The sequence below is a fragment of the Pelophylax lessonae genome (assembly GCF_965119305.1).
Source record: "Pelophylax lessonae genome assembly, chromosome: 4".
Classification (NCBI taxonomy): Eukaryota; Metazoa; Chordata; class Amphibia; order Anura; family Ranidae; genus Pelophylax; species Pelophylax lessonae.
In genome coordinates, this window is record NC_138771.1 from 362,075,486 (window position 1) to 362,090,686 (window position 15,201).

General features: G+C 43.9%; 1 protein-coding gene across 2 annotated transcripts in view; it reads right to left on the minus strand.

Annotated features, from left to right (window-relative positions):
* LOC309553519 (long-chain-fatty-acid--CoA ligase 6-like) overlaps positions 1 to 1,132 on the minus strand; it is a 351,689-nt gene extending 350,557 nt beyond the window's left edge. The window contains exon 1 of one of the 2 annotated variants that reach the window (XM_082254765.1): positions 862 to 1,132. In XM_082254765.1, the coding sequence (XP_082110891.1) occupies positions 862 to 934 (73 nt within the window). In that variant the 5' untranslated portion in view covers positions 935 to 1,132. The remainder of the gene's footprint in view (positions 1 to 861) is intronic. The other variant, XM_082254764.1, reaches the window with a different exon arrangement.
* Between the last annotated feature and the right edge of the window lie 14,069 nt (positions 1,133 to 15,201).

The following is a 15,201-nucleotide window of genomic DNA, read 5'->3' on the forward strand; positions in this document are numbered from 1 at the left end:
GTTATTATAATCAGATAGTCCTTGAAGGAGGTTATCAATATCATATTATACTCACAAAAGGTTATTGATATTAGATAGTACTTACAAGAGGTTATTGAGAACATATCGTTTTTACCAAAGGTTATTGATATTAGAGAGCACTCAAAGTTATTGATATTATATTGTACCTATAAGGGATTATTGATATCATATTGTACTCACAAGCGGTATGGTATCAAATAGTACTCACAAGAGGTATTAATGTCATATTGTGTTCATAAGAGAATAATAATATCTGATTGTGTTCACAAGAGGTTATCAATATATTGTTCTCACAATCGGTATTACTATTATAATGTACTCCTAAGGGAGAATAATGATCCAATATTGTAGTCACAAGAGATTATGGATATCATATAGTACTCACAAGAGAATATTAATACCATTTTGTATTCACAAGAGGTTATCAATATATTGTGTTCACAATCAGTATTACTATTATGATGTACTCACAAGAGAATAATGATCCAATATTGTAGTCACAAGAGATTACTGATACCATATTGTGCTCACCAGAGGTCATTGGTAGCATGCTGTACTTCACAAGAGGTCATAAATAAGACAAAACATTGAAATTGGGTAAATGAGCCCCAGATTTCTATAGAGGCTGATGAAAACAGTGTCCATTCCAATAAACATCAATAGCTATGTATACCCCATTAGAGAAATGATTGATCTTGTATCTGATGCCAGCAGAGATCCCTAATCTCCTCACCTGTCCAGGATGACCCCAGCCAGCAGGCTAACTTTTCTGTATGCCCGTTATTGGGGGAGAAGAGATGAAAGATGGGGTGTGAGGTAGGTGATGAGGTTGGTACTTACCTATCAGCAGCCAGATGGAGCCCCCAGACAGTATGAGGAAGGTAAGCATGTCTCCTTGTGCCGGCTGTGACATGGACCAGTCCAGCTGGAGAGGAGAGAGGGGGAGTAGCTGAGGCCGGCAGCGCCGCACAGTCACTGCAGTGCACACAGGCAGGCGGGGTCACACGGCGCTACGGAGCATGCAGTAGGACAGTATTTTTAGCCTCCTTCTTCTGGGACCTCCCGCTTCCTTCCAGCACAATGATGCTCCAATGATGCTGACTCCATCCCTCTCTCTCTCATCCTTTTCTCCATCCTTCGCCACTCCTGCTGCAGTCATCAGGCCAGCACGTGTCTTATGTACGGCAGTAACCTCGTGTGGATGGAGGAAGGAGTGCTGTGTGCTGTGTGTGAGGAGGGAGACACTGCGGAATGCTTGCAAGCATCCATCATATCACCATTGGAACCATGCAATCCACTGGATCCCTTTAGACCTGGAGCCTTTTCATTCTCTGTAAGAATGCAGTTCAAGCATCCATACCAGTATATTCCAGTTATTACAGGATCTGCCAGCTTAGTGCTCCTCTCATATAACAGCACACAGCATTTATTCAGCACATTAGAAAAAGTCTGAAACGTTATTATATATATATATATATATATATATATATATATATATATATATATATATATATATATATATATATGATATATAGGTATATATATATATAAATATATATCATATCATATATTTCATAGATAGATATCTATACATATATATATATATATATACACACACACACAGGGCTGCTGTTAGAAATTATGGGGCCCATACAACCTACCTTGCAGCCCCCCCCCCCCCCCCGAATATATCAAGACAATATTTTTACTAAAAATACACTAAAATCATTATTAGCGGACACAAACATAACAGAGAACCTGTGTGAATTAGTCCTTTTTAAATTGTGTTTTACATTTTTTTTTTTAAATGTATAGATTTTTTTTTTTTTAATGTTAAACATTTTTACAATTATTTTACTTTACAATTTTTTTTAATTTATTTATTACAATGTTTAATTATTATTATTATTTTTTTTACAATTGGTTAATTTTTTTACAGGACAGTGAAGCTTGAGCAGTGCTGTGGGAAAGGGGGGGGGGGGCAGGCAATGAAAGGGAGGCACACGGGGAGGGGGGGGGACCAGAAGCAAGCAGAACAGGGAGGGGGATTGGTGTCAGAGAGACAACTACAGGAACGATGCCCTGTGTCTTTCCCTGCAGCAGCTGAAAGCTGGCAGGAGGGGGAGAAACTGACTTTCAGCTGCTGCCAAGAGCCACACAGGGCTTTCTTCTGTAACTGCCCCTCCGTCCAACCGCACCGATTCCCCGTGCTGTTGGGGCCCCCCTGTGTGCCTGGGCCCCCTACAGGTGGACTGGTGGTCCCCCCCTATCAGTGGCCCTGTATATATAGATAGATAGATATCTATCTATTGTTACTTTCGGTTAGGGAGTCTTCAAACAAGACCTTTTGGGCCAGGTCACATTGGTGCGATGGAAGACATCGCATGTGATTCGCAAAGCACTACTATGCAAATCACATGCGATGTCTGCGATGCAAATTCAGCCATACAAATTGTATGGCTGAATTCACATCGCATTCGGACCAAAGTCATGCAGGATTCTTGGTCTGCACCAGAATCGGATTGCATGGGTGTTCACACCTATGCGATCCAATTCCTGTCCGAATTGACAGTGTAAACTGCGATTTGCGAACTGATCTGGGGGTGTCATTAACTATGTATTGACACTCCCAGTGGTTCGCATATGGCAGTGTGAACTGCCTGCGAGTCAGGTGCGATGCTGGAACCCCAGTGGATTCACAGGGTTTCCTGCATTGAACCAATGTGAACGGGTGTTCTATCAGAGTACCGCTACCTATCAGATTCTGCAACCGGAAGTGAGGTTTGGGAGAGAACAACTTACTGCGCATGCGCCATGCCCTCCAACATGGCCGCTATGCGTTCCAATAGGTTTCCTAATGTGACAGAACATGAAGCAGTGGTGGACATCATCTTACACACACGCAAGCCTTAAATTTTACATTTATTTTAGCAGTAAACTCACCTTATATACTGAAATAGACTATTTCACCACGGCTGAATGAAATAGTCTATTTCACTATATAATCAGTTTGTCGCTGAGCAGTGCGGGGGTGTACCAAGATGGCCATCGCCACCTTCTACCTGCAGGTTTCTCGCTATACCTACTATATTACAATAATAATAGACATGTAATATTGCTATTCAGTCTATAAGGTGAGTTTACTGCTAAAATAAATGTAAAATTCAAGATTTGCGTGGGTTTAAGATGTCGCTGCTTTGTGTTCTGCCACATTAGGAAACCCATTGGAACGCATAGCGGCCATGTTGGAACGCATGGCTCATGCGTAGTAAGTTGTTCTCATCCAAACGTTGCTTCCGGTTGCAGAATCTGATAGGCAGCAGTATTCTGATAGAACACCGGCCCTTAAGATGGGATAGTGAGTCCAAATCAGTGTTAATTTTGGCAGCAAATTTCAATTTAGTTTTAGTCTTAGTCTTAGGACTAAAATGGCATTTTAGTTTTAGTCCCATTTTAGTCTTCTGCAAGTGTTTTAGTTTTAGTCGTATTTAGTCGACTAAAACTCCAGTACATTTTAGTCGACTAAAACATCTTACATTTTAGTCGACTAAAACATCTTACATTTTAGTCGACTAAAACATCTTACATTTTAGTCGACTAAAACGTCCTACAGTTTAGTCGACTAAAACTCATTTTAGTCATCTAAATGGTCATGGTCAGGTCAGAGAGGAGGCCTGTAATGCTGCTGCCTGCAGTCAGTGCAGTGAGTGCACACAGTGCTGCTCAGAGTGCTGGATGGGGGTCTCAGGTTTAAGGGTGGTCTCTGGTCTGACTCTGAACTGAAGTTGTTGAACAGGATGGGCCGGGCGGGCCTCAGCAGCCTATATGCACGCACACAGTCCTAGATGGATGGCGGAATCGGATGCCAGTGGTGACTGGTGAGTGGTCTGAGGGGACTCAAGGAGGCAGTAATAGCTGGCCTGGCTGTTAACTCACAGTGGGTGCTCTGCTGCCGGTGGCGAAAACGTTTTAGTTGACGAAATTAACACTGCTGTAAACTCCATTGGCTGTAAAGTCATTGCACATATTACCTGAATATATTACCAACATTAAATATTAGGGAAAAATGGGGGCGTGGCTGGCACGCACGGCGGATGGCTGCTTAGTCTGTGAGCTCCTCCATACCGCGGGTTTCAACAGCTCCAAGCAACGGATCGAGGCACCGGATAGCTAAGGCTACCTCCGCGTCATCCCCGGACACCCGAGCACCATGCCCAGACGAAAGAAGGACGAAACCCGCCCGCAGAAGCTAACTGCCTTCTTCTTCCAGGCGGCCGGAGGGGACAAACAAGATGGCACTGGCATGTCCAGCTCGCGCGGGACGAGGCACTGCAGCTCCGATTCCCCCGGCCCAAGGGACACATCTCAGGGCTCCTCAGCGCCCTCTCCTCAGCCCGGAACATCCACACCACAGAGCAGGAGCCCGGTGAAGTCTAAGCCGCGGCTGGAAGTCCTGACACCTCCTCATGGTGAGTCATATTCCACCGTTGATTCACTGAATTTAACTACTGCCTGAATCTATCCTCGCTTTCCCTGCCACTGACCAGCCACTACTGGGCACTACAATGAAAGACATGCTGATATCTCTCCACAGCACCATCCACTCCGATATCATGCATCTGAGCAGACAATTCAGGGACTTCAAAGAAGTACTCCCTGGGCAACAGGATTGATCATGTTGAGAACAAAATGGGTGAATTTGCTGGGACTATCAATGATCTAGTCGATGCACATGAGGAGAAATCTGATGATTTGATTTGGATAAAGGCTAAACTGGCAGATCTGGAGGACCGCTCTAGACGTAATAATTTAAAAATTAGAGGTGTCCCTGAAAGCATACAACCATCAGAGTTGCGCAAATATACCTTGGATCTCTTCTCCACACTACTCCCTGAGGTACCTCTGGCGGAATTAGTTATAGACCGGATCCATCGCATCCCAAAGCCCTCTTTCTTGCCAGAAAAGGTCCCCAGGGATGTTCTCATGCGCATACATTTTTTTCACATCAAAGAACAATTGATGAATGTTTCTAGGAACCACCATCCGTTCCCAGCTCCGTACGCTAACCTGCTGTTCTTTGCGGATTTCTCGCAACATACAATGCAACTGCGCAGGCAATTAAACGCGGTCACCAAGGTTTTGCGCAACCACGCTATCATCTACAAATAGGGCAACCCAACCAAATTGGTGATCACCCGTGATGGCAGGCAACATGTTGTGACCACTTTGGAGTCAGGCCTACAGCTTCTGAAAAAATGGGGCATCATACCGGAACCTCCGAGGAGCACGGATGCGGGCAACACCTAAGCGTCCACCTGAGTGGATCCATTACCTGTAATGTGCGCACTCTAATCACCGCCATTAAAAGTGCCTTGATCTCCCAAAGTTACAGATCTTGGAACCCAGGCTTAGTGCCTTGCATTTATGCCGCTGTTCAGTGAACTGTTACCCCCCTCCACTGATGCAGAGATTCATGATTCTGCTCCTGGATGTCATATCCTTTTTTCTGTTTCGTCTTACCTTACGTTTACCCTCCCCCTTGTTCACCTGTTTCAGTTTGTCGAGTCTGGAGGTTTGACCATTCCCATGCTGATGCCTACATCGATCACCAAATTGTTATTGCTATGCTATCATCCACAACCCTGCCTCAAGTAGATTGCATGCTGTGTAACACATTTTTATGCAAGCTGAGCTACACCAAGCTTCACTCCCGTACTTATCATGGCCGTTAATGTCCTGTCCTACAATGTGAAGGGGCTCAATCACCCAGCGAAACGCCGCTCTCTTTGGCGTGATGCTATACAGTTCAAATCAGATGTGGTTTGCGTGCAGGAGACCCACTTCGCAGATCAACAAGCTCTGCAGTGTTCCCATCCTAAATTCCCACATATCTTTACAGCATCATTTCCCAAAAAGAAGCGTGGAGTGATGGTGGCCATCAGGGACACTTTGGCATTCCAACTCGTCCAGGAAATTAAAGAATCTGCGGGCAGGTTTCTCATCCTTGTCTGCGACATCAACTCTACTAGATACACACTGGTTAATGTGTATGCTCTGAACCACCATCAAATTTGTTTCCTCCACAAACTTGCCAGTAGACTGGAAGCCCTTAAGCAGGGATTGCTTTTACTGTGTGGGCACTTCAACCTACTCCCGGACCCTAGCATTGACTCTATGTCTGCCCATCGCAAGTCTACACCGTCCTTGCAACCTTTCTTACACACCAATCATCTGTATGATTCATGGAGGTGCCTGCACCCTACGGAGAGGGACTATACCTTCTTTTCCGCCCCCCATGGATCATATACCAGGATTGACCTGTTTCTTTGTGACCAGTGGCTACTACAAAAGGTTCAGGAAGTGACCATCAAAGACATTACCTGGTCAGATCATGCCCCTGTGTTACTGACACTTGCAGACTCCTTAGCCCCTCAGACCACCTATATTTGGATAAACAACGCAGCCCTACTCCAAAACCCTGGAACCAGGCCTATCCTGGAACAGCACCTGAAGGACTTCTTCCAATTGAATTCAGGCTCAGTGTCTGATCCTCACACTCTCTGGAATGCACACAAGTCTTTTATGAGGGGTATTTTTATACAGCAGGGAGCCAGGGTTAAGAGGAGGAGGCAGCGGCGCATCGAAGCATTGCTCTCTGAGATCCATACACTGGAGGCTGTGAACAAGTCAGACCCTTCCCCGTCCCTGGGCTCCAAATTACTATCTCTAAGGTCAGACTTACGAGCCTTGCTCTTGGAGATACATGAAAGGGCCCTTAGGAAAACTAGAATGCATTACTACACAAGTGGTAATAAAGCAGGGAAGCTCCTCGCCAGTAGGCTACGGGGCCATAGGACCAAATTCAAGATCCCCCATATCATGCACCCGATTACGGGCGCTAAGCTCTTTAATCCACAGGAAATAGCAGATGCTTTTAGCTCCTACTATGGTGCACTATATAACTTAAGGGATGACCCGTCCACTCAGCAACCTTCCTCTAGCGCCATGGCAGAGTTTTTAGATGCAGTTTCCTTGCCTAAGCTATCCACAGAGCAACTTGATCTTCTCAACTCCCCGTTTTGTATTCCTGAAATTAAATTGGTTATTAGATCTCTCCCTCACAACAAGGCGCCAGGGCCCGATGGTTTTTGTGGGGAATATTATAGGCAATTTAGCGATATCCTGGCACCCTTCCTGTTAGATGTGTTCGGTGCTGCGGCTGCCTCCTCTTCTTTTCCCCAGGAAATGTTGAATGCTCTGGTTATCACTCTCCCGAAACCGGGGAAGTCTCCCGATGTCCCGCAAAACTTTAGGCCGATATCCCTGCTCAATATCGATCTGAAGATCTATGCCAAATTAATTGCTATGAGATTAGTAAATATCCTGCCTACGCTGCTGCACCCAGATCAGTCCGGCTTTACAAAAGACAGACAGACCTCTGATGCAACTAGGCGGGTGCTGAACGTCATCCACCATGCCACCCGGTCGAACCAACCTTCTCTGCTCCTAGCTTTGGATGTGGAGAAGGCGTTTGACAGGGTGCACTGGGGATATCTGTACGAGGTGCTACAGCGGTTTGGCTTCCAGGGAAGCATGCTTTCTGCAATTATGGCCCTATACTCCGGCCCTTCAGCTAGGGTGTATGTGGATGGTTTGCTCTCGCAACCATTCAAGATTACCAATGGCACCAGACAGGGGTGTCCTTTATCCCCGCTAATATTTAACCTGGCAGTGGAACCGCTGGCGGAATCCATCCGCACGCACCCAGCCATTTCGGGGGTGGATCGTTCTCAGCACGTTATCAGTCTTTTTGCTGATGACGTTATATTGATGTTGTCCAATGTGGCCTCCTCCTTGCGGGCTGTCTCCGAGCTGTTGTCCACATTTCAAGTTGTGTCATACTACAAGTTGAATTCCGCTAAGTCCTATATTTTGGATTTAGGTGTTGCGATTCCCACTAGAAGATCACTGTCGACCAGATTCCCCTTCAGCTGGCAAGATGGTGGTATTAAATATCTAGGCATTACACTTACACGTAATGCTTTTGACCTCTATAGATCAAATTTTGCCCCTTTTCTACAGTCTCTCCCTTCCGCCCTAGCGGCAATATCTAGATCTGAGTTCTCGTGGCTAGGTAGACTGGCAGCCTTCAAGATGGTAGTCCTTCCTAAGCTATTATATTTGTTCAGAACCCTCCCTATCCCTATCCCAATCCACTTTTTCTGCAAAACACAATCTATGGTAAACGCTTTCCTGTGGAACAATAGAAGATCCCGGTGTGCTTTTGCCAAATTAATTAAACACAGGAAAGCAGGGGGCTTGGGACACATAGTTCTCCAGAATTATTATCTTGCTTCCTTGCTAGCACAAATCAGATACTGGTTTCTCCCAATCCAACCTAACCGATGGCCATCTTTGGAGATGGCGGCGACTCCTGGGAAAGACCTATTGGCTCTCCTGGCATCGCAGGCTTTGTCCTCCACTACACTGGGGAACATCCCCATCACGGTCACGGCAACCCTGAACGCGTGGAAACACGTCCTCCAACACCAACAAATGAGCCCTCTGAGTGATGTTCCCATACCACTAGCAGTGTGTAATGTTCTTACACCAGATCTCTCCCTGCTTAACTGGCATGCACGAGGCATTCACTGGCTTCGGCAATTGTTCTCCTCTAGTCTAGTTAAATCCTTCGCCTCACTCCAAAGTGAATTTAACATGCCGGAAGGCGAATTATTCGCATATATGAGAGTAACTTCCCTCCTGCGCCCTTCCGCGCCCACAACCTACAAAATTCCCTCCAAACTCTTACAATATCTCTAACGAGGGGGGGAGGTGCGGGGTGGTATTTCCCTTGCCTACTCAGTACTAGGTAGCAAACTAGACTTTGTCAAGTCCAACACCATGCATGCATGGGAGGAAGACTTGAGGGTGACTTATTCTATAGACCAGTGGAGGGAGGCCGCTTCCTCCATTTACAAATACACGAGAAATGCCAACCACTGGGAAATTATGTACAAATTAACCCATAGATGGTACCTGACCCCCTTAAAGATATCTAAATTCTATCCCCACACTTCTAACTTATGTTGGAGAGGTTGTGGATGTTGGAGATACAACAGCTTTTAGCTTATCCGATAAACTGCAGTTCACAAATAGGACAGTATTTGTAATGTAATGCTAAGTGATATGCTATGCATTTTCTATGATGTGTATTTCCTGTACACTGCACTGTACTTGTTGGTTATCTCTTCCTGTTCTGTATTCTTATTACAATGAGGTGACATCTTTGATATCTGTGTTATGTTCCAATAAAGAAGCCAGTTCCTGTTACTCCACAATGTCTGATCTGAATGGACTCCGCTGCACCCAGTGATCGTACTCTGCAACAGGTTATGGGCCCAGGATCCGGATAAAGATCGACATAAGGAAGCTTTCCAGTGACATCTCCTATAGACAAGTAAGACTGTTTATATATAAAGGAGGGGAAAATGGCCGGAAACTCAGAACTTAAACTCTCATTGGCCAAGCTGAACAATGACAATTATCAGCTATGGAAGTTTAAAGTGCAAATGCTATTATCTAGAGATGACTTGTGGGAGGTTACCACCACAGAGAGGCCACATGAAAGTAATCAGGACTGGGACAAGAAAAACAGACAGGCACGGGCCACCATAAGCTTACTAGTGGAGGATGATCAGCTCATACATATACGCCATGAGAACATAGCTAAAGGCATGTGTGATGTGCTAAAAAGACTGCATGAAAGATCCAGTTTAAACAGCCAGTTGTTTCTACTGCGGAAACTTTACAGAATGAGACTTAGCAAAGAACAGGACATGCAGGAGCACATAAACGCACTGCTGGAAGTGATTGCGCAACTCAGATCAATCGGGGAGGATATAACAGACAGCCACGCAGCAGCCATGTTGTTATGCAGTTTGCCCGATACATATACTGCACTGATCAATGCACTGGAGACACGACCTGAGACAGATCTGACACTAGCATTTGTAAAAACCAGGCTCATAGATGAGTATCAGAGAAGAAAGGAATTAGTGCATGAATCCACAGAAACCGACACCAGAACCGCTCTTAAAGCTACAGACGCAAGGTTACACAGGAAAGAGACCAGAGTGTGTTTCAGATGTCATAAACAGGGACACATAAAGAAAGATTGTACTATATGGAAAGCAGAGCAAAGAAGACAGCGTCCATCTTATGCTAAACAAAAGGTCAAAGCCATAATAAATGATCCATGGAAAGGAAACTGGAATGCCACATTTAAAGTGACAGGCAACAATAAATGTCAAGGCTGGTGCATCGATTCGGGGGCAACCAGTCACATGACGAGTGATAGAAGTTTTTTCACAGAACTTGATCTGAACAACAAAGAAATTATTTATCTTGCAGATGGAAGCAAAATACATGCAGAAGGATATGGGCATGGAACCCTTGTATGCCCTGATGATGCGGGACACAAAGCACATCTTTCACTGGTATGGCTAGGTTGTGTTCCTAATCTAGAAGGAGGACTCTTATCTGTGAAGTGTCTAACAGCCAGAGGACTCACTGTAAAATTCCAAGGTGACAAGTGTTCAATTCTAAACGGCAACCAGACAGTAGCAAGTGCCAAGCTGGATGATCATCTATATCACCTCGACACAGTGAAGGAAAAGGTGAGACTATGTACACACAAGCACAATGACTGTATACATATATGGCACAGACGTCTAGGTCACAGACACCCAGAATGCATACAGGAACTACAGAGGAGGAATCTGACAAGGGATCTAACAATATCCCCTTGTCCAGTTACTGCTAAGTGTGAATGTTGTATTAAATCCAAAGCTACAAGAGCAACACTTCCAAAGTCAGTCAGAAGAGAGCTTCAAGACCACTTGACTTAGTTCACAGTGACGTGTGTAGTCCCCTAAACCCACCTACACCTGGAGGCAAAAGGTACATAGTGACTTTCATAGATGACTATTCAAGATACACAGTCACCTACCTAATGCAACACAAGAGTGAAGTTTTTGACAAATTACAAGACTATATAATAAAGACCAGTAACAAGTTTCAGAGGAAGCCTCTCATACTTCAGAGTGACAATGGAGGTGAATTCACAGGATATAAGATACAAGAGTACTTAAAACAGAATGGAATAGAACATCAAAAGACAGTCCCATATACACCAGAACAAAATGGAGTTGCTGAAAGAAAGAACAGAACTCTGACTGAAATGATCAGATGTATGCTGACAGACTCTGGACTACCACAAAAATACTGGGGTGAAGCAGCTATGACAGCTACATATTTGCAGAACAGACTTCTTTCCAGAACAATAGAGAAAACTCCATATGAACTATGGCACAATGAGAAGCCAAATGTAAAACACCTAAGAGTTTTTGGATGCAAAGCATTCATCTACATACCTGAAGAAAAACGCACCAAACTCCAAAACAGAGCATTTGAAGGTATCTTCATTGGATACAGTGACAATGTCAAAGGTTACAGAATCCTTAATCCCAAAACAGACAAGGTTACCATTAGCAACAGCATAACTTTTGTTGAAGATTTAAGAGACAATGTAATGACAACAGTAGAAGCAAGAATGGAAGGGAAAACTGACATTGACCAGCCTATCTCTGTAACTTCTGAACAAACATTTGAAGTGAGTGCAGACTCTACCAGTACTGAAGAGCAGACACAAGAAGGCTCAGACACAAAACTGAGACGTTCAACAAGAGAAAACAAAGGTAAACCACCTGTACGTCTCTCATACAAAGCAAGTACTGCCAGTATCAACGAACCTGCAACCTGGGAAGAAATATCTCAGCTTTCAGAACAAGAAGCAAGTAAATGGATAAAGGCTGCTGATGAAGAGATAAAATCCATGCATGACACTAAAACATGGACACTTACAGAGCTACCACCCGGAAGGAAAGCCATAGGCTGTAAATGGACTTTTAAAGTGAAATACAATGCAGATGGCACAATTGAGCGATACAAAGCAAGACTAGTAGCCAAGGGCTATTCTCAAAAATACGGAGAGGACTATGATGAGACATTTGCACCAGTAGTCAAACACACTACAATAAGGACTTTACTGACAATAGCCGTCACAAAGAAAATGCAAGTGAAACATTTTGATGTGAAAACCGCGTTTCTACATGGCGAGCTGACAGAAGAAATTTACATGGAACAGCCACCAGGGTTCAAAGATGAACAAAGGCCAGACCTAGTATGCAAACTTCACAGGAGTATATATGGTCTAAAGCAAGCAGCCAGAGAGTGGAATATAAAAATAAATTAAGTGCTTACACATCAAAACTTTCTGAGGAGTAAAGCGGACCCCTGCTTATACACAAAGAAATTGGCAGACAGATGGGTCTATATGCTTATTTATGTGGATGATATCCTGATTTGCTTTGAGCAAGAAGGGGATGAAGCAGAAATACTAGAAAAACTAAATCAGAACTTCAACACCAAAGATCTTGGCAACATAAAGAATTATCTCGGCATCCAGATCGAGAGAGAGGAAGATGGCAGCTTTCTTCTGAACCAAAGACACAAAATACAAGAAATAATTGAAACATTTGGAATGGAAGACGCCAAACCAGTAAAGTCTCATGGAAACCAACTACCTAAATGAGATGAATTGCCAAGATAACCCATTACCTACTAATACTCAATACAGGAAGGAAATAGGGAAAATGCTGTATCTTACCACTGCTACAAGACCGGACATTGCAGCAACTGTTGGAATCCTATGCAGAAAGGTTTCAATGCCAAGTCAAAAAGACTGGAATGCTGTAAAGCGAATCATTCGCTACCATAAAGGGACTTTGCACTATAAGTTAAAGTTACCAGCAAGTGATGAAAGCACCTTAACAGGATATGTGGATGCTGACTGGGCAGGAGACACCAGTGACAGGAAATCTACCAGTGGATACTTATTTTTTCTGTCAGGAGGTGCCATCAGTTGGACTAGTAAAAAGCAACTCTCTGTTTCACTGTCGTCTACTGAAGCGGAATACGTTGCTGCAGCGCAGGCAAGCCAAGAAGTTATTTGGGTGAGACAGCTATTAACAGATTTGGGTCAACCACAGTTGGGACCAACAGAAATTTATGAAGACAATCAAGGATGCCTTGCACTTGCACGCATGGAAGGAGTTAATTCAAGAACCAAGCACATTGATGTGAAGTTCCACTTTCTTAGGTATCTTCAAGAGCAAGGTCTTCTTGAGTTACTTTATTGCCCAACTGAGGATATGACAGCAGATATCCTTACAAAGCCTCTGACCGCTGAAAGACACTCAAGGCTTACAAAGAAAATGGGTTTAATAGACTAAGCCTTAGCTGTTGAAAAGGGGTGTTGGAGATACAACAGCTTTTAGCTTATCCGATAAACTGCAGTTCACAAATAGGACAGTAGATGTTGCTAATGCTAAGTGATATGCTATGCATTTTCTATGATGTGTATTTCCTGTACACTGCACTGTACTTGTTGGTTATCTCTTCCTGTTCTGTGTTCTTATTACAATGAGGTGACATCTTTGATATCTGTGTTATGTTCCAATAAAGAAGCCAGTTCCTGTTACTCCACAATGTCTGATCTGAATGGACTCCGCTGCACCCAGTGATCGCACTCTGCAACAGTGGACAGGTGGGAACTCTACACCACCTCTTATGGACATGCAGACGGATTACTCCACTCTGGCGCACATTATTTAATCTCCTAAGCCAAATTACGAAAAATCCCCATGATCCCTGACCCAGGCCTGGCATTGCTAAACCTAGGTATAAACAAAGTACCCCACCCTCTAAGGAATGTAGTCACCAATTTCCTTCTTGCAGCTAGACTGACCGTGCTGCGGAGATGGAGATCACCCCTCATCCCAACTGTGGATGAAGCGCTACATCTGATTGACCAATATTGTTCCTATGAGAGGATGTTTGCCTCTGCCAACAACGGATTGGAGACAGCCGATGAGTCGTGGACACCATGGGTTGAATGGTATACGTAAAGTGCAGTGGTTCTTAACCTTGTTGGAGGTACTGAACCCCACCAGTTTCATATGTGCTTTCACCGAACCCTTTTTATTTGGAAAAATAAAATATGATTTTTTTCAAATTCAAAACATAGGCATATATTTAGGTATATATTTATACATAGGTGCACAAAATGAACAAAACCATTAAAGAACAAAACCATTAAGAACAAAGAACAAAACCATTGCAGAATACAATGTGTACCAATGTGTGGTGCATCAACTTTCACTAGCGCACCAAAACCAGACTTTCTTCCCAGCATGGCTGGAGCTCCATCCGAACAAACTGCAGAAACCATATCCCACAAAAGATCGTTGTCTTTGAAGAAGTCATCCACAAGTTTCTTCACATCGGCTGCCTTAGTTGTTGTTGTAAGAGGTTTACAAAATAAAAATCTTCCTTTATCACATCGTCTTTCACATAGCGCACGAATACTGCAAGCTGGCTTAGATTGGAAATGTCTGTGGTCTCGTCGAGTTGAAGGCTGAATTTTGCCGGGCTTGAAATCAGATCTACAACTCTTTGAGCCAAGATGTCTTTGCTCATGTCCTCTATTCTGTCGCTGATAGTGTCATTTGAAAGAGGAATTTGGGATAACTTAACTTCAGCCGCTTTTCTTGTCTTGACCTCCGCCGAACCCGAAAACGGACTCACCGAACCCCTGGGGTTCGATCGAACCCAGGTTAAGAACCACTGGTATAGTGTAAACTGGCTGAGATGCTTTGCCCACTATTATAGGTTTTGCTTCTCAGACTCGACCCCTCCCCAGTTTGTCTCTTCTTTTCCTCCCCCCCCCATCCCCCAGTTTATGGTTAATGTAAACCGACTGTCAGATCTTCAATATGGTTAATTAGTAATATGTATCTCCTCAGATGATATATGTACACTCTGTTCATCGTCAGTATCGGGAGCGGGCTAAAGCCCCTTTGTGTGGACTCCTGATGTCTGTATTTTAATTTTTCTTCTCAGCTGCTGACTATATTTGTACATTTGACTGACTTGTTCAATAAAAATCTATTGAAAGTAAATATTAGGGAAAAATATAAGAAAAGCCTTTTTCTTAATTGTTTAGTTTTCAGCAGCTTAGTAGATGCTCCTTACTTATGTGTATGCGGTGGTGAAATA